A 23,918-nucleotide genomic window follows, 5' to 3' on the forward strand; every position below is an offset into this window, starting at 1 on the left:
CTCCCCCAGTCCTGGGCCTCGTTCTGATGCTGGGAGGGTGTACCCAGACCCCCTCCTCAGACCAACATCTGCCCTAAACAGTGCACTGACATATTTCCCCAACTACTTGGCATCTTAGTCCCAGGTGCAGGTCAGGTGGAAGGTGTGAGCAGGTCTCTAACTACAAGTCATCTGTGTTGCCAGTACCCCATCCTGTGCTCATAGCAGACATCACCAATCAAACATGGTGTTCTTTCCCACTGAGCCAGGAGTTGCCTTCAAAATTCTTCTCACCAACCCTCTACTGGCAGTGTCTACCAATGGGCTGAATTTAGAATTTTGAATGAAGCCTTTTGTCACTGTGGCCAAGGCCTTGCCCTAAGACACTTTTAGACAGAGCCCTTGGAATCCATGTGAGCTCCCAGGTGTGGGTGGTGCCTCTGGCAGTGCTCAGGATGCTGGAGCTCTGTCTGCACTTCAGTCCCTGCAGCTCCATGAATCTCTATGCTCCATCGTGCTAACCATGTGGGAAGACCAGCCTTGCAGGTGGCAGTCACTGCAATTGGTTCTGGGAACTTGTTGGGTTAATGAGAAAGAAGTGGCTGTCTACCAAGCCCCCGCTCTTCGAGTCCTTTCTCTGGAAGTGGAGGTGCAGCTTGTGAACTTTCTTGCAGGGTATCTATGCACGTTCATCTGAGGGATGGGAGCTGGTTTCAGGATATAATTTCAAACAAAGATGAAAGCTAATGAGTTGTCACAGGTGACATTGAACACATCTTGACCTTGAGGATGTAAACAACCAAAACCAAAAACTAAAACCACTTATATTAAACCCAGTGGGTGGCTCAAATAACTGTGTGTTTTTACATGAAATGTTTCATTACCTCATTGTTTCCTTCTAAAGTCCCAAAAACCATTTCCTGAGAAGAGAGATCTTAAGGTAAATGTGCCTTGTCAGTTATAATAGAAGCCCCACAATAAAAACCAACTGACATTGATTGAGGACTGGTATAATCCAGAGGTCATGTAGCCAAGTGGGAACAATTGAAATACTACGTCACAGGATTGCAGTGAGCACTAAATAAGTTTATATGGGTAAAAGACTTAGAACAAAGCTTAGTATATTATAAGTACTCTATGTCCAATAATAACAATAATGGTAACAATAATAATAGTTAATATTACCATCTTTGGGTACTTTTGACTTGATCTTTATTAGAATTCAGGCAGAATACTCATTTTTAATATGATGAAACCGAGGGTCAGAGATGTCAGACAATGCTCTTCCCATGATACCATTTTGCTTTTTGACAACATACGGTGCTTTTTAATCAGGCTGAACCACAATGTGTCATGGAAACAGAAGGCCTAAAATACAATGGCCAGGGCCAAATATATGGTTATTAGTTACTTAACAAGAGGTCTAGGGATTGGTCAGCAGCCGATTCATGTCATCAAGGATCCAGGCTGTGTATTTCTATTCTACCTTCCCCAGTGGCTGGTTTTCTATCCTATTCTTGCTGCCTCATTGTCACAGAATGGCTGCAAAGACTCCATGTATCAATCACATCAATGTTCAAGGCAGGTACAAAGGGGAAAGCGTGGGGCCAGTCACATGTGTCCTTTTGTCAGTAAAGCAAAAGCCTTATCAGAAGCCCCCTAACAGATTTCTGTCACGCCTTTCACCAATATTGAGTGTCATGGTTTCTGCTAGAAAGCAAATTTCTGGCTTTCTAGCCTCCGAAGTAGAAGGGAACAAGGGTCAAGGGAGTTGCAGATGGTGCTGGACTAGCCAGACAACAGTGTCTGTTCATGTGGAAATTGGGTTGTATTTTTCTTGCAGAGCTATGGAATAAGAGAGATGATTGGAATCTAATCATGTACTCTTCTTTTGGGCAGATGCACGTCTATTCTTTAGGAATGACCCTCTACTGGTCGGCAGGGTTTCATGTTCCGCCACATCAGGTTTGTAAACAAGATACTTCAAGTCTTGCCAGGCTATGTCTTTGGGTTTATTTAGTGGTTTTCTCCTGGGCAGGGACCACATTTACTGAGCACATATACCACTACTCTCCCCTCCTCTAGGTCCTAGGCAGGCGTTGTGAACTCATCACACGACTCCTTCCTGCTAGTGCAGAAACAACCTCAGAATCCTACTCAACATAGCACTCCAGGCAGCCACAATTTGGGACTGGCAAGCAAGATAAGTTTGGCCATCTCCACTCAGGGGAAGTATTAATAGCAAGCTAGAGAATTTTATAGACACTGAAGATACAGATTTACATATATTTTTTAAAAGGCTTTAAAACAGCCCTTCCCAAAGTGAGATGCTTCCCTGAAAAAGGCTTCTGGGCTCAACAGATTTGGGTAAATGCTCCCTACAGTATCTCCCTCTCAAATAGTTTTTAGAGTCATTTTTTAAAGACTACAAGAAGGTTTAAAGCTTAGAAACTTTTAAACTTTATCCTGGCTAGGCATGGTGGCTCACACCTACAGTCCCAGCACTTTGGGAGGCTGAGGCAGGCAGACCACTTGAGCTCAGGAGTTCGAGACCAGCCTGGCCAACAATGGCAAAACCCCATCTCTACTACAAATAAAAAAATTAGCTGGGTGTCGTGGTGCTTGCCTGTAGCCCCAGCTACTCGGGAGACTGAGGCATGAGAACCGCTTAAACCCTGGGGACTGGGAGGGGAAGGTTAAAGTGAGTGGAGATTGAATCACTGCACTCCAGCCTGGGCAACAGAGCAAAACCCTCTCGAAAAAGATATACACAAAAATATCCTAATATTTTACACAATTTTTGACTACAGAATAGAAGTGTTTGTATACATTTCCATTTGACACTATAACAATTCCTTAGAGACTGGTGCCACAAGAACACATGCTGGAGAGCCCTGCCCAGCTGACCTTCTCCCTTCCTTCCTTCCTGCCTTTCTTTCTACTCACCCCATCCTCTCCAATTCAACATCCGGCACTTCCTGGGTGGTCTTTCTAAAAGAGAGACCAGCTCACCGCTGTCACATGCAACCTTTTGTAACGCCTCACTGCCCATGGGGTTGCCTTCTGGCTTCTCAGTGAGACACACCGGGAGCCTAGGAAAGGGTCCCTTCTTCCGTCTGGCTCCCCTTTGGCACTCTGCCAGAATCAGGACTGGCTTCCTGGATGTGTGTCCCGGATGTGTGACCCTGTGTCATAGCACAGGGTCCTGCATTTAGTTTAATGCTCTGCTATCCCTGTCTTGGAATTCTTAATAATTTTGAACAAGGGACCCCACATTGCCATTTTCCCCCAGGCCCCTGTCCTGCTCATAATCCCCTTCCCTTCAGATGCGTGTCAGCTTATCTGCATCTTCATGCCTTTGCACACACTGATCCCTTCACCAGCACCTCACTCCCCACTTTCCTCTTGGTTAACCCTAGCCTTGGCTAAGCCCCTTCCTTTACATTAGTGCCATGGCCTGTGCTTCCCAAGGTCAAAGCCCTCGTCATCCTCTATGGTCTTTGTCTCTTTTAGTGACCGTCTCTCTCATCACACCATTATTTTCCTGAAGGCAGGGACTGTATCTGGTGTGGCTGGATTTACTGTGATGGCAGGACTCAGCAGCTTGGCTGTATACAGAGATAGGTGCTCACAGCTGATGCTCCCTGGCAAGAAGCGGTAGTGCAGCCTTTATCTGGAAACTGACCTGCAGTGTGGGATGCGCTTGAGAAACAGTCTGATTTTGAATCTGAATTTGAGGCCTTTCTCATATGAATTGTGATCATTTAAATGCATGAGGGAAATGCTTATAAGATGCTTCCGTTTTCTTTTGCTCGATATGTACACGTGACATAAAGTTCAACCAGCAACGATTGAGCATTTGTGCTGACTGCTGGCTGTTGTGAAGTGAACAGGAATAGGCCACAGTCTGTATGTCCCTGGAGCTCACATTCCAGGGCAAAGGCCCAGTGAGACCCCATGAGTGACTGGATGCAACGACAAGCTGCGCAGGTGAACTTGAGTGAAAGGCTGACCTCTGGTTTGATTTGGGGTGCTTGGCACAGGTGGAAATCCATCTTGTCAAAGCATCTATTTTTCATGAGCATTCCAAACACGCTTGGGCAGAAGGGTGTTCTGGTTTAGAAAGCAGCCAGCAACACAGAACTGATGCAGAGATGATTGCTCTGCACTTTGCGGCCTCAGTGATGGATCTTGTGTGTCCTTAAACTCTCCAGAAGGAGCAGGCATCTGCTCTGGTGCTTGTGGGAACACCCATTTCCATGTCTCCAAGGCCTGCCTGACAAGGTGCTGCCTCGCAGCAGCAGCTCTTACTGCTCTCTCCTCTCACCGGCCCTATCTGCCTCTAGCCCCTGCAGCTCCGTGAGCCCCTGCACTCCATCCTGCTGACCATGTGTGAAGACCAGCCTCACCAGCGGTGCACATTGCAATCGGTTCTGGAAGCTTGTCGGGTTCATGAGAAAGAAGTGTCTGTCTACCCAGCCCCTGCCGGTCTCCACATTAGAAAGCTAGCTGGCTTGGTTCTGGGCACCATTTCCGAGGTCAGTAGAGAACCGTGTTTTTTAAGCAGTAGCCACTGGCCTTGTGTGGCTATTAACATTTGAATTAGTTAAATTATAATTAACTAAAATAAAATAAAAAATTAAATTAATCAGTCACATTTCAAGTGCTCAGTTGCCACTTGTAGCAGGTGATGACCCTATTGAACAGGGTGGATCTAGAACATTCTTGTCATTGCAGTTCTATTGGGCAGTGCTGACAAAGACCTTTGGGCAAGCCCCAGTTTCTCACATGGGTAAGACCCTTGACATCTTGGCGAGTGCCTCCTTACATAAAGCAATCATGTTTAGAACCCATCATTCAGTTTTCTTTTCAAAATTCAACTCCAGGTTCTGCACAGAAGCCTTCCCTGACTTCGTTTTTGTGGTCCCTGGGTACGCTCCCCTCTGCTATTTTATACCTGCAGGGGGTCCTTTGTTGTGCTTGTCACACTGTGCTGCTTGCTGCCCTGTGCACTCCCCAGAGTGCAGCAAGGGGCGTGGCACATGGGAGGCATCTGGCTTAGGTTGGATTCCCTCCAAGCTAACCCAGAGCCAGGGATTCTTGTGCAAGTTATTTATTGGGGAAATGTTCCTGGGAGAGGGGAGTGATGGTAGTACAGCTGACAAGTTGAAGGATAAAGTCTCAGCTGGAGACAGGCCCAGCCTGGCCACCTGGGGAGCTCTGGTGCAGGAATGGCACCTTGGAGTTGGTCCCCCATGAGACCCGGGTGGAGCTGGGGTAGGATGAGCAAGTGAGGTGCCTATGGCACAAAATGTAAGGAAGTCTGTATTTGGGAGGAACCAAAGGCAGGTAAGCTAGAGACCAGTTGGGTGGCTGCACTTGTCCAGGGACAAGTTGGAGAGCTGAGACCAGGATTCATGAGGGGCCATGTGGATGGAGATGAGGGAACAGCAAGGTAGATAGTGGCAACAGTCAATCAGAGAAGGCCTCTTCCATCAGAGAAGGTCTCCTTCTTGGACCCTTTCTCTCTTGGCATGGGAACCTGTGGCTCCTGTGAATTGAGCCAGAGGATTTGTTGGGGGAAGCGGACTATATTTATTTGAAAGATACTGAAGTCTACCATCCACTGGTGTGCCATTGTCCTTGGATAGACACTGTATTGACCTGCAACATTTCCATCAGGGACCTGCCAAGTAGATGTCAGTCACTTGTCAGCATTCACTGGGCACTGCATTAGGTGTGCTATGGCAGTGCGTAAAGCACACAGAGATGTTGGGGGAGACAGACAAGCAGCACACTCAGGGAACATGATGCAACAGAGCCAGGTGTGAGTGCAGTGATAAGAGAAGGTGATCAGAGGGCAGAGGTGGAGAGGCTTAGAAGTAGAGAGGACACAGTTCTGGGTCTTGTGGGCACAGAGGAGCTTCTGTGCCCACAAGAGGGAATGCATGAACAAAGGCACGGATGTGTGTGAGTGCGCAGGTCTGGAGTGGGGGGTGAAGTGCCTTCAGGGTGCATGTGGGGGATGGGTACAGAGCACATTCTGGGTGCCGGAGAACACATCATTAGGTGCTCACTGTGTAGGGCAGACAATTCCACATTGATTCAGTCTGACAGCCAGTTTGCATGTATCTATAAAAACGTCCCCTCCTTATCTTGGTATGTGGATGTGGGATGCACTTGACCCCCAGGTGGAGAAAAGAGTTGTGGAGGAAAGCTCCTCTGTGCAGCAGAACAGAAGCTACCTGCTCAGGAAGAGGCTGCATGGGACAAGCAGTGAGAGCCCAGCGGCACAGGCCTCGGAGTGTCTGCATCCTTGCAGAGGTGGGTACGTGCCCTGAGCAGTCCCTGTGTGGGCCGATGGTACCAATTCTATTGTTTCCTGCCCTGTATGGGCCACACATTCACATTGTGATGGCAGAGACAGCCTATGTAAGTGCCACTCTTTCAGGAAGCCACTGAAGAGAAGGGGCTGAGCTTAGGACTCACCTGTGTTCCCAGGAAAGTCTCATTTGGGGACACAACTTAACACAGTTATTTATATCAAATGAAAACTTTAAAAATGAGTTCTAACTGTCCAAGTTGAGAAAATCCAAATTAAAACAAACAAGAAAAGAAAAACTTGATTTTTTTTCAGTTATTGTTCTGGGTGTGTTAAAAGAGTGGTTTTTGGAATAATCTTCAAATCTACTGTTCTCTACTTTTCAACTAAATCTGAGCTTTTTTTTTTAAAATTAATGTTATTGTTTATTGTCTCTAAAACAAGATGCACTTTGCCATTAGGCTTTATCTTCCCTTGTAACTCTCCCTCCAACTCTCTATAACTGTCCTTTCTGTTTTCTACATGAGAAACAGATTCAGAGAGGTTAAGTAATTTCACCAAGGTCACACAGCTAGTAAGTCATGATGCCATTTATGCTCTGGGATGCCTGATTTAAGAAAGCCTATGCCCTCTACCATGTTGCTTGGTTAGTTTCTGCCCATGCCCTCTACCATGTTGCTTGGTTAGTTTCAGAAAGAAGCACGGAGACCCAGAGCTCGCCAGATCCCCATTGGAGCACCTCAACACATAGTCACTGCAGCCTCCTTGTTAACCGGTAAGCAGCAAGGCCTGCAGGGTGCTGTGAACTTGATGTGAGACATAGGTGTGGGGGCTACAGTACCTTATTTCTTTACTGATTATTAATGAGAAGCCTCTTGCTCCTCCAGAAAATGCCAATGCTGTTCCATTAGCAGTTGAAGAAGCCGCATTTAAGCAGATCCGAAGCCAAGATGATGGGGGCCTGGTGGCAGCTGTGCTGTCAAGGCATCCTGTTTCCCCTGGGAACCATACTCAGGCTGAGTGGCGGAGCGACAGCATGCCTCAATATTGTTGCCATTATCCATTGCCATATCATGCTGCATAACAAGCAACCACAAAACACAGTGGCTAAAAGCAACAATTATATATTTAGCTCATGATTCTGTGAGTTGGTCATTTAGGCTGTGCTCAGCTGAGAGGTTTTCTAGACTCTGCTGAAAGCCTTCCTGCATCTGTGACTATCTTCAGCTTGGCTAGCTAGCCTCTCCTCGGGGGTGAATGGCCATTGTCTGGGAAGCTCTGGCTCTCCTCCATCAGCAGGTCAGCCTAGGATTGTTCTCGTGACAATGGCAGAACTGAGAGAGAGGAACTGAGAGACAGAGAGAGAGAGAGAGAGAGAGTGAAGAGAGGAGAGAGGAGGGTGGGGTGCATAAAGCCTTCAGAACTGGCCTTCTATCATTTCCACATCATTCTGTTGGCCAAGTCAAGCCTAAAGGCCAGCCCCATTTCAAGGAGTAGGAAATAGACTCCTTCTCTTGATGGCAGGAGGATGCAAAGTCGGACTGCAAAGGGTGCAGATCAGGGAGAAGAATTGTGGACATTTTTGCACTTGTCTAACTTAGGATGCTTGAATCAGATCAAAACCTAGACGGGCTCATGTCTTCCTGGACCTGGAACCTTGTTCATTTTGAAGTTCGGGTGATTTATTTATTCACATATTGACTGTTGAGGGCTGTAACGGTGTCTTGTCATAGTTGATGTCAAATCCACAGTTGGCGCCCTGATTGGATATTGTAGAGTTTATCTTGCAATTATTTTTTCCTGCCATTTAAAACTTTATTTTCCCAAATGAAAATAATTTTTACCCCCTGATTCCTTAAACAATATATTTTATTGTCAAAATATTTTGAGCAATATATCAAATTCTGAAGAAGCCAGAACCACTGCAATCCCATGACCTGCTGGGTGGTTGCTCTAGACCTGTGGTCCTGGCACCACAAACGGAGAGGCAGAGCCATGGGGTGGAGAAGTTGACTGTGCCTTGCACCTCCAACCCCACTACACCCCAGTGGCTGTGCAGCCTGGCTTTTCCAGGCCTCAGCTTCTGCCACTTGAAAAGTGGATGTAACTCCCCCATAGGTGGGGGAGAAGGTGACATGCATCAGTGGGTGCACCCTGCCCAGCTGAGCCCCTGTGTGGGTGGTCTTTCATGCAATGGAAACCCTTGTCGTTGCTAAGTGCTTCACCCCTTCTCAACCCCTGGCCAGCGCTCTTTCAGGAGCAGATCCCCAGGACCAGCAGGAGGGCCGGAGGCTCAGCTCTGGATCTGTGTACTCAGCAGCAGATAGCTCATGGCCAACAACTCCTTCTCAAAAGGGTTTTCTGCAAAGAAGGAGCAAGGTAAGCAAAAGAAGGCTGAAGGGCACTCCTCAAGGAGGCTTGAGCAGGGAGCTGTGGGTGGCTGGCACAGTGGCTGAAAATGGACCAGGTCTTCTAGGGCACAACTTCCCTGGGCTGAGGTTTATAGGATTGGACCAACATAAACCTGAAATTTGCAAGTTAGGGCATAGGCATTCACTGTGTGGTCTTGCTGGGGCAGGCTCTGTGGGGGACATTGTGTAGGATGTAGGGTTGAAGACATTGGGTCCCACCCTAGAGGAAGTTTGCAGCCACCCTGCGCAGGGTGGTGGCAGAGCGTGCTATGTGATTCGAGAGCTGACAAGGCAGAATGTGTTTGGAAGGGGCCTTCTGCACAGGTGAAAGGCAGGAGCACAGATCCAGGGCCGCAGGGAGGGCTTCTTTAGGGAGGAGAGAGTCATTCTTCCAGCTGGGTAACCCTAAGCTGACTCCCAGCTGAGTCCTGCTGGCCCTCCCAGCCTCAGCTAGGGAACGCTGTGAAACATCTACCAGGTGCCAGGCACTATTCTAGGCCCCCACCTATGCTGTGAATGAAACAAAGTCCCTTTCATGTGGAGATTACATTCTAGAAGGAGGAGGCAAAAACAGACAAATGCATAAATATAAAAGAATGCCAGGCAGTGATTTGTGATAAAAACAAAAACAAAAACAAAAAAAAACAATGAAGAAAGGAAGAGGGTAATAGGGTTAGAGGAAATGTGCCTCTCTGTCTGTCAAAGTTAGTTAAAGCCCCTGGACTGAGCTGAGCTCCAAACAGCCTCAGGATGTCCCTCTTCCTGTTTGGCCTATGGTTCCCATACCCCAGCCCGGCCCCCACTGTCCTCCTAGGCCCTTCTCTGGCCTCCGCGAACTTGGTGGAGGGTGTGAAGAGGGCTTCTGAGAGGCCTTGTCCACCTCCTTTGGCTTTTCTTCCTGATCACTCACTAAATATACTTCTGTTGGGAACTCTTGTTGGACACAAGTTACTTCTGGGCTGGAATTTTGGCCTCTTGGGACAAGAGTCCTGCTAGGTACCCTTGAGGGCACTATAGAAGCCCCACCCAACCCTATCACTTGCTGGTTATATGACTCAGATGAACTTCTTAAGCATTTTTTTTTCAAAGGTGAGGAGCCTCAATTTCCTCACCTGTAAAATGGGTTGAGAATATACCCCCCACAAGGGGATAGCTGGGTCTAGCTAGTGATGGCTATTGCAGTATTTTGTGGGTCAAGTGTAATACAAGTACACTGAGAACAAGAGCTGCCCACTAAGCTATTGATTCAACATCTAGAGCTAGAAAACGTTTCAGCTCATCTAAATCTAAAAGTGTTTTTGTTTTTTAAAAATATTTTTATTGCATTTATATTTATATTATACAATACATTTTATACTTTGTATACATACAAAAGATGGAGTTCTGTGTGAATTATGAAACTTATAATTCGGCTGGGCGCGGTGGCTCAAGCCTGTAATCCCAGCACTTTGGGAGGCCGAGACGGGCGGATCACGAGGTCAGGAGATAGAGACCATCCTGGCTAACACGGTGAAACCCCGTCTCTACTAAAAAATACAAAAAACTAGCCGGGCGAGGTGGCGGGCGCCTGTAGTCCCAGCTACTCAGGAGGCTGAGGCAGGAGAATGGCGTAAACCCGGGAGGCGGAGCTTGCAGTGAGCTGAGATCCGGCCACTGCACTCCAGCCTGGGCGACAGAGCAAGACTCTGCCTCAAAAAAAAAAAAACAAAAAACAAAAAACAAACAAACAAACAAAAAACAAAAAAAAAAACAAAAACAGAAACTTATAATTCACCCCGAACACCCCTGTACCCAACTTAAGAGCCAGAACGTTGCTGATACCCTATACCCACCTGTAAGACTTCTGCTCCAAGATGCACCGTTTAGCTAGGGCCTCAGCCCGGGTCAGCCCCATGTTGGCCTGTTTCCTGCTGGCTTTGGGGAATGTGTGCTGGTGGGGGCTGCAGAGGTGCATCATGGGGGAAGCCCAGACCTAAAGCCTGGAATCTGTTGTCTTCTCTACCATATGTGACTGTTTTCCTCCAGTTTTCCAGGCCAGAGTTCATCCTGTTGGCTGGAGAGGCCCCGACGACACTACATCTGCCGGGATCGGTTGTGGTAACTACTGGGCTAGACTGGGCAGGGATGGAGGGTGGTGAGGGAAGTGGGCAGTTGCGGGAGGCCAATTGTTTCTGAATGGGGTCTCACGTGGGGACACCCCAGTGACATTCAGTTTCCCCCAGACCCCTGCCAGAAACATCACTACCTCCCACTGCTGCTGTTTTCCCTTTGGCCTGTTAAAGGGGCCCCATGTGACTTCCAGCTGAGTCCTGCTGGCCCTCCCAGCCTCAGCTAGGGAGTGCTGTGAAACATCTACCAGGTGCCAGGCACTATTCTAGGCCCCCACCTATGCTGTGAATGAAACAAAGTCCTTTTCGTGTGGAGATTACATTCTAGAAGGAGGAGGCAAAGACAGTCAAATGCATAAATATAAAAGAATGCCAGGTAGTGATTTGTGATAAAAACAAAAACAAAAAAAACAATGAAGAAAGGAAGAGGATGGAGCATGGCAGGTGGTAGGAGGGAGAGTATGCTCTTTTACATGAGGAAGTGGCTCTGGGGAGGTATCTTGTGAACAAAGACTGGGTGAAGACAAAGAGTGAGCCATGTGGGCTTTTCAGGAAGGGCAAATACTGTGTGGGCTGTCAGTTTCCTACCCCAGAGCCTGAGCATGTCTCCTGCAGAGCCCCATGTGTGGCTGGTCTCACCCTGAGCTCCCCAGGACATATCTGTCCATGTTCAGGTCCATATCTCTGTTGTCTAGGGCCCAGTTGGGGTCGGGAGCTTCTCAGTCAATGTTGAGTATTTGAATGTGAGCCTTTTCCATCTCCCCAACCCCCAGGGCTGGAAGCGCACACATTGTCAGTTTGGCTTTCTGGGCCTCTGTTCAGGGCCTCCTGGAGGCAGGGCTACAGTGGGGCGTGGCTAGACGCTCTCTCCTCCCAGGCTCCTGCATCACCTACCACTTGTCCTTCCTGCACTGAAGAGCACCAATGAGCCCACCTCTGGCTCACTCCAGCAAAATCCCATTGAATCCCAGCTTCCATATACTCCCCTGTCAAGGGAATGTCTGTTTCAGTGCACTGACATCATTCCCTCTACACCTGAGTCCTGAAAGTGTTGAAACAAACTGGTCAGTGCAAGTGGGATGCCCGCCTAACCCGGGCCTCCAATTCCTATGCAATGACCAACTGCATCAATTCATGTAGCACACACTGACTGGGCACCCACTGTGTGCCTGGTCCCTCTGCACTGGCACAAAAAGTATGAAGTGGGATGATAACTTTTACACCCCAAGTATGCAAGATTGAGTTACCCAAAGCATGAAAATGCTAAACTTAAGGAGACTGGTGTGTGAGGGGCTGGGGGTGTCAGGGTGGCTCACTCTGGAGGTCTACAACTTTCTGAAGACACTTCCTGTATGGGGCTTGCAAGTCAGAGGGCCATGGCCTCCTCAGGCCAGTCCCACCTCTGCCCATCCCCTTCAAATCACCAGCCCTCAGCTGAGGGGAAGAAAGGAAAATACACCCAGGAACCCCTTCCTGACATCCCTGTGGTCACATGGTTTACGTGACTGGAGACTCCTCTACCCACCAGGTAGATGGGCCAGACCTGCTGTGATGGGGGCCAGCTTCCCCTGCTCTGCAGGGACGCTTGTGCAGTGCTTAGGTACCAAGATTCCAGGTGATGGAAACGGTGCTATTGTCCCAGTTCTGTCCGGGGTGAGCATCTTGACCTACACACCAGGTCTAGGAGCCTAGTTATAATCCTCAGAGGGGATCTTGAACCCTAGCCTCTAGAAAGATGCCAGAAAGGCATGAGGGTGACCGAGGGCTCCCTCAATAAAAGATTTTTTGGACCTCTGTCCCTTACCTGGGAAAGGGGAGGCCCCATTCCCAGGGTTTCCTATGTCACTCGGTCTGTTTGTCTGACTTGGACTGGAGCATTTGCCCCTGTTGCTTTAGCCCCTCCTTTCCTGTCCCCATGGTCCTCAGTCAGTGTAGCTCCCTATGTCTCCCTGTAAGTGGAGTTCTTCGTACACACACCCTTTCCTTCTGCTTCCCTATGGGTGTTGGGAACAAAACAGATTCCCCTCACAGCATGACTGTCCCATGGGAAATGCTGGCAAATAGGCTCACGGAAACGTGAAGAGGCAGCATCCTGTGTTCAAAAGCAGCCACCAGAGGAGCTGAAATATAAAACATTTTTTTTTCTCCATGTGTACTTTCTCTGTCTCAGCATGTCATGGTGTTTTATTTTTTATTTGCTGTTTAATGTCACATTCTCTTGGGCATAGGGATATTCACGAGGTGGACAGAGACCCTTGCAGGTACCTGGGACCCTGCTCTGTGACTTTGTCACGCCAGTTGCTGGATCCATGCACCATGCCCCACGCAGGGTGAAAAAGCCCAAGCTCCCTTCCCATGACTCTGCTGCCCCCGTCCAGACAATCAGTGGTCCCCCAAGGGGTTATACCCTTTGTATGGAGATGCATTTGGTACCTGGCTTGGGAGCTGGGTGGGTGAGAGGCTTCTCCCTGCTGAATCGCCCATAGAAAGAGCTTTGATGCTGGTGGGGACAGCCACTGTCATGGTTGCTCTGACGTGCCTACTTGGGACCTTTCCTCCACCAGCCCCTGAGGAGGGCATCACTAGGGGACAGTGAGAGCCATGGCTGCCCTCAGTGGAGGGCAGCAGAGGTCACTGTGCGGGGAGGACGAGGAGGCAGGGGAGGCTGGGCCAGGCCTGGGGATTCAGAGAGCAGAGGAGTTGGCAGCCAGAACCCTCCAAGGAGGAGGGGAGGCAGGACTGCTGAAAGTCGAAGCTTTGTATACACGCTCATTGTCCTGGGGACTTCACTTAGGAAACACACATTCCAAGACGCAGCTATTAAGAGTGCCCAGAGGGCAGCTTCAGAGCACTGGACCCAAGCAGGGGCCCATCACTGGCGGGCATACGATTCATCACTGAGGGCCTGGGCAGCCCTCTCAGGAAGCAGCTGGGATTTCTGCAAGGGAAAGAAGCGGGTCAGATCTGCCTCCCAGCCTTCCTGGCCCTGGCAGAATCAACTTGGGAAGCTTTACAAGATATTGATTTCCCAGGCCTTGTGCCAGACTGACAGAACCATCTTGGGGGTGGTCCCCTCACCTCTCAGGTGACTCAGGTGTGCAGCAAGTGTGGGAACCGAGGTGGCGTGGAGTGTGCCTGTGTGATCAGCCCTGCCCAGCAACTTGTGGGAAACCCCCTCCCACAGGGTCCTCAGAACTGTTCTGGCCCTTGGAGTGCGTAGGCTGCCCCGGGTGCCAGGAGGGTCAGGGTGTGACCACAGGCATGGTCTCAATGGCACTAAGGCCACATATGCTAGTGTCTCTCCATGACTGCCTTCTAAAGAGAACTTCCCGGGGGAGGTCCAGGCTGGGATTTGGGACATGGGGATACTAAGGAAGAGCCACAGACAAGGGCTTCAGAGCCTGACCAGACAGACCCATAGGAGTTTGCCACATGGGGAGGGAATGGAAGAGCCCTGGGGGCAGTGGGTATTATATGTGCAAAGACACAGGCAGAATGGCCCAGGTGGCTGCCTGGTGATGAACTGTCCAGGAGGCTGAGCCGAGGCGACAGTGGTCTGGGTGGGGCTGTGGTGGGAGATGAAGAAGCAGAAGGCAGACTCTGGAGGCTCTTTGGCTCTGCTGACCCATTTCTAGAGTCTAGGTAATCCCCTTGCTCCAACTCTGTCTCTTCATTGGATATACACCCACCCAAATTCTCTCTGAAGTTTAGAATTAATTAACCTGTGCTCTGCTGGAGCCTGGAGAGACAATGTCAGATCGACAGAATGATCCAGGGCCATACGATTCATTGATGAGGGCCCTGGGTGACCTTATTAGGAAGCAGAACCCAAGGGGCAGCTGGGATTTCTGCAGGGGAAAGATATCAGTCAGACGGGCCTCCCAGCTTTCCTGGCCCCTGCTGAGCCTGGCAGAAGGCTCAGATTTGAGTTCAATTCCTGCCTTACAAACTTTGCAAACCCTGGGCAAGACTCTTAACGTTTCTGAGCCTCAGTTTCTCATCTGCTGCATAGGAACTGTAAATATACTCATCTCTTAGAGTTGTTTGTCAATTAAGTGAAACAATGTGTGTAAAGTGCTTAGTACAGTAACCAGCACACACTAAAGGCTCAATGACTTATAATTATAGTATAATTGATACTATTGTTGTTTTCAGACCAAAAAAGGAAAATCCTATTTGGCTCTCAGGGACCTCTGTGTGGTCCTGCTAAACGGGCAGCGCCTGGAGGTAAAATGTGATGTCGAGTCAACAGTGGGAGCTGTCTTCAATGCCGTAACGTCCTTTGCCAAGCTTGAGGAACTCACCTACTTTGGCTTGGCGTATATGAAAGGTAAGCATCTCTTGGGCAACTCCCAGCTGGCCTGGTGCCTCCAGTAACTCGGGTGTCTGGGTACCTGAGCTCTGTTTCTTCTGGGAAAACTGTTTGAGACTTGGGTGCCTCCCTTTGTATACCTAGACATTAGTCAGCATGATGAGGGCTTCAAGTATTCACAGATAAAGCATCAAGCAAGTGCAGAAGATTGTCAGGAAATAATGAGTGTAAGATGTGGGTTTCTGTGGCTTGCTGGATCTGGTTGATTGATCTCAGGGCACTGAAGTTAGACAAACAAGCAAATGTTAAAAGCATTTCCATCTAATGATGCAGGACTAATGGGGACTCGGTACCCTGACCCTAGGAGCCTAATTAAGATTCCATTCTAAATATCCAAGAAAAAGGGTTTCTATACCCTCTTCCCTCTCTGACGTTCCATTAGAGACTCTTTATTTCTACTGTCAACCTAAAATAACAGTGGAGAGACAGGCTCTCCAAAGAATGAGTTTATTTGGGAATTAGCAGGAAATTTCAATCTAGGATCCACATGCTGTAGTGAACTATAGATGCATCTAAGGAGGTTGGGCAAGGGCAAGCCTTTATAGACAAAAGAGAGAAGTATATGCGAGTTGTTTTGAAACTAGAAGATGATCGGTTCCGAGGGCTTATTGCAGGAGTTGACGTCAGTTCATTAGTGAAAACAGCGTCAGGCAAGTGTTCTTGTGTGAGTGGTGAGCTGTGCTTGTGTAGCCTAGCTGTCCTTGTGCTGCTGTCTGTCCTCATGTGACTCATGTAGCAAGCTGTGGTTTGGAAAAAAATTTCTATGGTATTTTTCGTTATAGGTATAGAGCATGCATGACCCCCCTCACGGCCTCCCAGCTCCATTTTAGTAGGGTTAAATATAAGTGACTTATTTTGGTATTGATAATGTTTACATTTCTCCAATCAAGTTATTGTTCTGAAAGCATCACTACTGGATCATCCTGTGGTTAGGTTTTGATTATTCCTCGGTGCTGGGATGGACCTTTCCTGGTCGTTCTAGTCTCATGTTGAAGGGAAATGACCAGCAAGTAGGAGTTGATGTCAAAACCTCTTTCAGCTTCATTTAAGCAACATGGAAGTTTGGAAGGAGTGGCTCTGAGGCTAAGTCTTTCTGGAGTTCATTGTTCTGTTTCCTAGGTGTTGGTGGTCATTTCAAAGTACTAGACCATCAATGGGCATTTTGGTGAACTCTCTGTGTAGCTCGCACATCAGGCGGGAGACTTGTTCCTAGAATTTTACATCGAGTTGTCCAGTTTCAGTTTATAGGGCTTTAGGAACAGAGCAGTTCTTGTTCTTAGTTCTCCAGATACTGGAGGAAACAAGAAGAGTTCAAGGTCCAGTTCAGTCTACAGGTAGATTAGAAACACACAAAAGCAATGAACAGGACTACAGTCAGATAACAGGTGTAATACAGTTTTCACCTTCCTTCAGAAGCATAATTTCTTATCTACAGTTACCCCCATTTTTACTAAAGATAATCACAATAAGACAAATTTGCTTGCTAAGTAAGTTTAGCCTCATCAAGTTTGGCCTGAGTATTTACGTAAGTGTATCAAGAATAGTGATTGACCACGCAGGCTCCTTTGAAGCTTGTTCTGCTAGAACTTTTGATAAGAATCTCAGCCTGGACTTTTAAAAGTCTCACAAGGCTAGGAGGCCAAATCAAGACAAACCTCAGTTTGGCTGAGGTAACTTTATGTGCATTTTCAAATATGACATCCAAGTCAAAGCCTTAGTAATATAACCAATTTTAAATATTGTATCCTGTTATAAAGAGAGCATATTTTTATTGAACTTATATAAATAACTATATTATCATAAAAATAAGAACACTTATGGTTAGTTTTAGAATTCTGGTTGGATTAGGTAGGGAGAAAAAGCAAATATTTTAATTTTATTCACAAGAGTGCACTTTATTATATTGTTGTAAACTATAGATAACGTACAAGGAAAAAGTTTCCTTAAATCTAGAAAACAAAACATTTAAAGAACCAGTGAAATTTCAAGTAAAAATTTAAAAAACCCATTATTCTTTTTCATCTATTCATTCAGCCTCATGTAATTAATTCTTGTTCTGCTTGATCTTGGTTAGCAGTTTCACAAACTTAGTTTCTTTAGTGTCCCGGACATTTTTCCTTAGTCCAATGGTTTTATCTTGAAGTTATCAGAAACCTGTAACTTGTCAGAATTCTTTCCATCCTTTCTGTGAACCTCCTTGAAGAAAAAGCAATTTTTGGACTGTAGCTGATTGCAAGGGCGTTTAGAAAAGTATCAACACCATAATATTCCATGGATGACAAGGACTTAGAATGGTCATGGTTACAAATCTGAGGAGATTTTATTATAACCAGCAATTGACAGAGAAATTTGGTTATTTCTATGGCATATATCATTTTAACATAATAACCAAATATTATACTAAGCCATACGGGAGTTCTAGCAATTTTGTACAATTTTAGGAACATTTATATCAAAACTATATTTGTAGATATAACTTAAAGTTTTCTTACCACTTGTTATTGGACAATGTTTCCCATGCATTTTAAAATATTGAATAAACCCAATTAGTTTAATATCTCTTTTACAAGGTGAGGGACATATCCTTTGTTGCTTTCAAGGGTCCAGCTGGAAAACCCAAAGTAAATTCAAGGTCAAAAAGACTCAATTTAGAATTTGATTTTGGGAAGGTGTCAAAGCTGTCAAAAGGTTTAAAACCCTTGATCAAAATAGAATCACAGGTCACTGTGAAATAATTGCCATTCATATAACCAGAGTGATAATTAAAAGGCTTCAAAAGGCAAATACATAATGGTCAAAACTTAGCTCTTTTAATATTGAGAAGACTCACTTTTTTAACTAATCAAAGACCTAATAAAACACAGCAGAGAGCACAAGAAACTATTTTGATAAAACACAAAATCTTTTTTTTCTAGGCCAATTACTAAAAAGTTAAGGAAAAACATCTTATATTAATATTAACAGCAGAGGCTAATACTGCAATATAACTTTATTTTATTAACAGAGAAGACAAAATAATAGTTTTTCACAAGTATGCTTTTGATATTAAGGCTCAAGTTTTAGAAAAACATAAATAAAGAATTTTCTTCTAATTTTAATTACCTTGATCACACAAAAATTTCTTTCATAATATTCATCTTCCATAAACCTTTTGCAATTTTCTCAAACTATTTATAATGTTCTTGTTCAGTTTTATTAATATCACTTTTTTCTTTATTTGTTTTGAAGCAATCCTTAACTAACCTCCAACTAGAGAAAATTACTTTTTTAAAAAACAACAAATAAAAACACATTCTCATATCTTCCTTATAACTTTTCTCACCCAAACATATCTTACTTTTTTGTACACTTTGTATACAGAATTACGCATAGTAATTGAAATTTAAAAACTCTTGGTAACTTTAATTTCTATTGAAAACCAGAAAACTAGAAAGTAAGCAATCATAAACTGCCTTTTACAAATTTGTGAAAACATTATTTTATAACATCTAGAAATATATGCTCCCTCATAGCACATTTTTTCAGTGTAGCACACAGCATTTTAATTAACAGACCCAAATATCTTTTGTTCTTCTGCGGTGAGCAGACAAAAGTTTATAAGCTTAAACTTATGTTCAACAACTAATGTTTCAGCATTATATCTTTGGAAATGGTCTATTACATGAATATTCATCATTTCATTCAACGTACTATAACTTTAAGGTTTTAAGTAACCAAAAAGATTTTGTAAACCATTTTAGGTAAATGTATCTTATAAAACATAATCATTGTTGTAAAGCTTACTTATATTCTATTTTACTTACATTTACATTTATCAATTCACTTGGTTTTAACAATTATGTTTGAATTGTTTATGAAAACTCCATTATACATTAAACAAATGTAGTCATTATCTTAAGTTATTTTTCTTGTTTAGTAAATCAGGCAAATTAAAAAATACCACAGAAACAGAGGACCTAAAAGTTAAAACATATGGCTTTTTTTTAACTCTCTTTTCTCATTGTCACATTTGTCACACATCAAGCAATTTATTTTTACTGTGTGTTTCATTCTTAGGTTATGTTTATAATTTTACCATCTTAAACATACTTACACTTTTGCTCAATAAATCCAGATAGAAGTGATATGTCTGTATTATGTTTAGTGTTGACAAGTCTCCACACATGCCTGTTTTAGTTGAACCAAAAAACTTAAACTAGCTTCTATGTTTACCAAAAATTATACCAGATCACCTGAACTCGAAAAACATTTAGGTTAGTTTTGTTTTTCTGAGAAAATAGTTAATTTCTAAAAGTGTGTGTTTTCTTCCGTCAAGCCAGATCTCACATGTCCCAATAGGACAGTTGTCAGGATGAGAACTGTCTAAAAAATACTTTTAAATATAAAAGTCCAAATATCCAAAGGTATAGCCACTTCAATTGTGACTCAAAGCCAGTAGCCTTTTATGGCTTAACCATGGATGCAAGAGGCTTCCACAAAAAGAGTGTGAAAACTGCAGTACCCCCATCGAGATCCAACATTTCTCCCAAAGATATAAAACAAAGGCCCTCCTTGTTAACAGGGTAGTGGAGGTTGAAACAATTGAGACAAATTCCCCTGGGAGCTGGCACTCTGGGACAAGGAGACGCTTCGTGTTTCAGACTCCCAGTCAGCTGGCTAGCCATCTGATGCAAACCTGACAATCTCTCCACGGCCTGGCTGGTGGAGACCAGAGAAGATATCCTCACTGGCTACAGAGCTCTTGAGACATAAAACAAGATGAAAGGAGAGTCTTATTGTAACTTTTATCCTTGTGGTAAATCACACAGAAGACAGAGATTAAGGGAAAAAAAAGAGCTATTTCTGTTAGAACCTAGGACCAAATTCACAAAAGTCACAATTCAGAGAACATTCTTACAAATGTTTTTCTCCTGCCAATTCAAATTTAGAAAAGAAGGGACAAGAAAAAATTTTTACCCTCTTCTCTTAGCCAGGCACTACCCATAGATATTTGAGAAAGCTGGCTTTGGAAAGAATCCCCACGTTTTGCAGACTTTTGTCAGGCCTCTCAGCATCTCATCCATAGGCTGGAGTGAGTGGCGTGTCCAGCCTGTTAGGGTGCCATCCTCATTGCCAGAAACTGTAAGGATGGAAAATTACCACTTCTATCCTTTATCCTCACAGGCTCCAGCTGTGTCTGAGAAGTAAACTAACATAAGACAGATCAACAGGAGAAAAGCATAATACATGTTTTATGTGGTATGGGAGCCCCCATAAGAAGAAGAAGACTCCAACAAATTAGTTACTGGGTTGGACAAAGAACAGTTAATTGTGAAAATGGGACTAAATTATGAGAAGGCTTAAAAGATCAGAGTTATTCCAACAAGGTCTGTGTGGTATTTTGTCTAAACTTCTTGTCCTTGAAGATAAGGATGTTGCCTTTCCTTCCAGGAGAGGGAGGATGACTATCACATGGGAATTTCATCTTCTTTAAGAAATAACACAAAGGTCAAAGTGGCCAATTTGCACCTGCTCTTAAAAGTGCACTTAAAAGTGTCTTTAACTTAAATAGCTGATAGGCCCAAATGGCAGAGTTTAACTTCTTTATTCTACCCAACTAGAACTTCCCTAGAAGATTCACATATTAAAAGATGACTTGGTGGTCATGGAGAGAAGAATTGGGTTAGTAGTTGAGCAATTTGGAAAAAAGGAATTCAGCTAGAGGAAGACAAAGAGGAGGAGGAATTGTAGATGGGGAGGGAAGGTTCTGGAGAGAAATGAGTCTCAGCTAGCTTTGAGATATTTGCATTAAGGCATTTTTGAGTCCTGAATGCGTTTTGAAGCCTCAAGATGCCAATTGAAATATGTGCCCCATGCAAACTGACCTTATAGCTGCAGTCTTCTCATTTTAATTCTAAGGAAGAAATGAGCTTGGGCAGTTCAAATGATCTCCATCTGGCCACTGGAGTTCTAAATTATCTTTGGTATAATTTGCCCGTAAGCTTAAAAATTCATGGGGTGAATTATGTGTGAAAAGTCTATGTGATGCCAATTTAAATTCTGTGCACAAACAACTGACTCACCAGAAAGGATGCTAAATCCCCTACAAAAGTGAAACCAAAAGAATACTCAGAAGAAGGACCATGTCCTTCACAACTATAAAACCAGATCTCAAATCAAGTCAAAGCTCAGCCAAAATGAGTGTGCTCAAATCCAAGACAGAACTTAGCACCAGCAGAAAGATGATTCCTAGAAGCAGAGAGCACAATGGACTCCAGTGCGCACTGCACGTGGTTCTGCGGTCACTGATATGGAAAAAGGCTTGTCCTTTTTGGATCCCATATCTCTGACACCAGGTTTTGCCAACCTAAAATAACAACAAAGAGAGACAGGCTTTCCAAAGAAAGAGTTTATTCAGGAATTAGCAGGAGATCGCAATCCGGGATATGCATGTTCTAGAGGACTACAGGTGCATTCCAGGAGGCTGGGGGAAGGGGAAGCTTTTAAAGACAAAAGAGAGAAGTACATGTGAGTTGTTTTGAAACAAAAAGATGATTGATTCCAGGGGCTTATTGCAGGAGTTGACATCAGTTCATCGGTGAAGACAAAGTGTCGGGCAAGTGTTCTTGTGTGAATGGCTAGATGTCCTCGTGCAGCTGGCTGTCCTTGTGCTGCTGGCTATCCTTGTGTGACTCATGTAGCAAGCGGCAGTATGGAAAACATTTCCTGTGGTATTTTTCGGTGTAGGCATATGCATGAGTGCCCCTCCCTCATGGCCTTTTGGCTGCACTTTATTAGGGTTAGACATAAGTGACCTCATTTTGGTATTGATAACTTTCACACCATTAATGTAAATATCATGTTGCCACAGCTGGATCTCTTTAACTGCTGTGTGGAGGCTGAGCTGGCATCACACTGGCCTTCTGGCAAAATCCTCCTCTCCCAGCCCATCTGGCTTAGGTGTCATATCTCAGTGTTCCTCTATTTTCCCATTTGCAGTGGGAGAAGCTCACGAACTTGTATGATTCTTCTTTCTACCAAGCAGGGCTGGTGACAGCATGTTCTTATCCCCATAGTTCTCAGATCTTATAAAGATCTCTCTCCCAAATAAGAACAACTGTTACATGCTTTGATGTGATCAACTGATATTTGCTTGACCTTCCGTAAAGTGTGAATACAGGTGTCTTTAAGAACTGTATTGTTACTGATCTATAATATACAATCTAATCCAGTGTGCTTGCATTGTGAGTGCACCTGCACTCACAAATCCACTTATATCCTACCTGCCTACTCCCAATCAGGTGGCCATCCTGAGCCCCTCCCATGTGGACAATTCTACACCTGCCTAGCTAGGATCATCTTGGGGAAATCACTCAAAAGTGACTACCTCTAGGGTTTGGATATAGATCAACTTGGGAGGGTTCACCAACCAACCTTTGGTGGGGAACTGCCTATCCCTTGGGGAGAATTCATCCTAAGGGAAGGGTGAGTCCAGTGTGGGGCATCAGATTCAGCAGCAAGGGCAGAGGCAGGCGGCAGAGGTGATGGAGGTGTGAGTGCAGTGTGGTGACTGCTATTTAAACCCTGGACACCCCCTCCCCACCCCAGCATGCATATGCATTGGGAGAAGAGATTGGTCACCAGTTTAAAAGTTCTGCCTTCCAAAACTGGCAGGACTTCTGTGCCCAGGCAAGCTGCTAGAGATGCTTTGGGCTGAAAGGGTGGACCACTGAGAAGGAGGAGCCACTTTGAGTGTGTGGTAGAACAGGACAGGGGCAGACCTGCAGCAGTCCCCAGGAGTGGCCGGGGGCACTGGAGGGGTTGAGTTTTGCTGTGAAGAGAGCAGAGGGGTGAGGGAGGGGCCTTCAGCAGCTGAGACTGATTCAGCCTTCCTCCCAGAGGTACTGGAGGATACACTTGCCAGGATTTGAAGTCCCGAGCTTGGGTTGGTAGAATTTTCAATCTGGAACCACTTGGGTCAAAGGGCAAATTGACTCCACTTACACCATGTCTTAGGCAGCTCAGGCCGCTCTAACAAAATACCACAGAGCGGGTGGCTCAAAAATAGATACTCCTTTCTCACAGGTCTGGAGGTTGGAAAGTCCGAGAACACAGTTCCAGCTGATTTGAGTCCGAGAACACAGTTCCAGCTGATTTGGTTCCTGGTGGGGTCCTCTTTCTGGCTTTCAGAGGCCTCCTTTTCACAGTGTCCTCACATGGCTGAGAGAGGAAGCTCTGGTGTCTCCCTCCTCTTATAAGGACGCTGATCTCATCATGGGGGCCCCACCCTCATGATCTCATCTAAACATAGTTACCTTCTAAAGACCCCACCTCCTAATGCCATCAGATTGGGTGTTAGGGCTTCAACATATGGATTTTGGGAGGACACACGTATTTGGACCATCGGATTCCATGGCTGGGGAGGAGCGGGGTGGTCCAGCTGAGGTGGAGGGTTCTGGCACATTGCACAAACTTAGTGAAACTCCTTTTGTTGGTTTTCCATTTTATACCTATGAGATGATAGCTGAAGGCAGATATTAAACAACAGCTTGTAAGATAAGATAACTAATGCTATTTTCTCCTCTCAGTGCTGAGTTTTCCTTACTTGATCCTCTCCTCTTTGTCTGCTCCTTCTTAACACCTCACAACCCCAACAAAGATTCCTCGGTACCAGGTGCTCAAAGACTTACCTCCCACTCCTGCACTCACCCTGCGTGACCCTCTGGGTAGGGCTTAGGGCTGTGAGT

The 23,918-nt window shown here is 45.4% G+C and overlaps 1 protein-coding gene across 2 annotated transcripts in view; it reads left to right on the forward strand.

Moving 5' to 3' along the window:
- Positions 1 to 23,918, forward strand: part of FRMPD2 (FERM and PDZ domain containing 2) — a 125,631-nt gene that overhangs the window by 28,661 nt on the left and 73,052 nt on the right. The window contains exons 4-10 of one of the 2 annotated variants that reach the window (XM_025396643.1): positions 1,879 to 1,944; positions 4,326 to 4,517; positions 6,171 to 6,303; positions 6,989 to 7,076; positions 8,548 to 8,680; positions 10,738 to 10,809; positions 14,976 to 15,150. In XM_025396643.1, coding sequence (XP_025252428.1) covers positions 1,879 to 1,944; positions 4,326 to 4,517; positions 6,171 to 6,303; positions 6,989 to 7,076; positions 8,548 to 8,680; positions 10,738 to 10,809; positions 14,976 to 15,150 — 859 coding nt within the window. The remainder of the gene's footprint in view (positions 1 to 1,878; positions 1,945 to 4,325; positions 4,518 to 6,170; positions 6,304 to 6,988; positions 7,077 to 8,547; positions 8,681 to 10,737; positions 10,810 to 14,975; positions 15,151 to 23,918) is intronic. The other variant, XM_025396644.1, reaches the window with a different exon arrangement.

This window comes from Theropithecus gelada, chromosome 9 (genome assembly GCF_003255815.1).
Source record: "Theropithecus gelada isolate Dixy chromosome 9, Tgel_1.0, whole genome shotgun sequence".
NCBI lineage: Eukaryota > Metazoa > Chordata > Mammalia > Primates > Cercopithecidae > Theropithecus > Theropithecus gelada.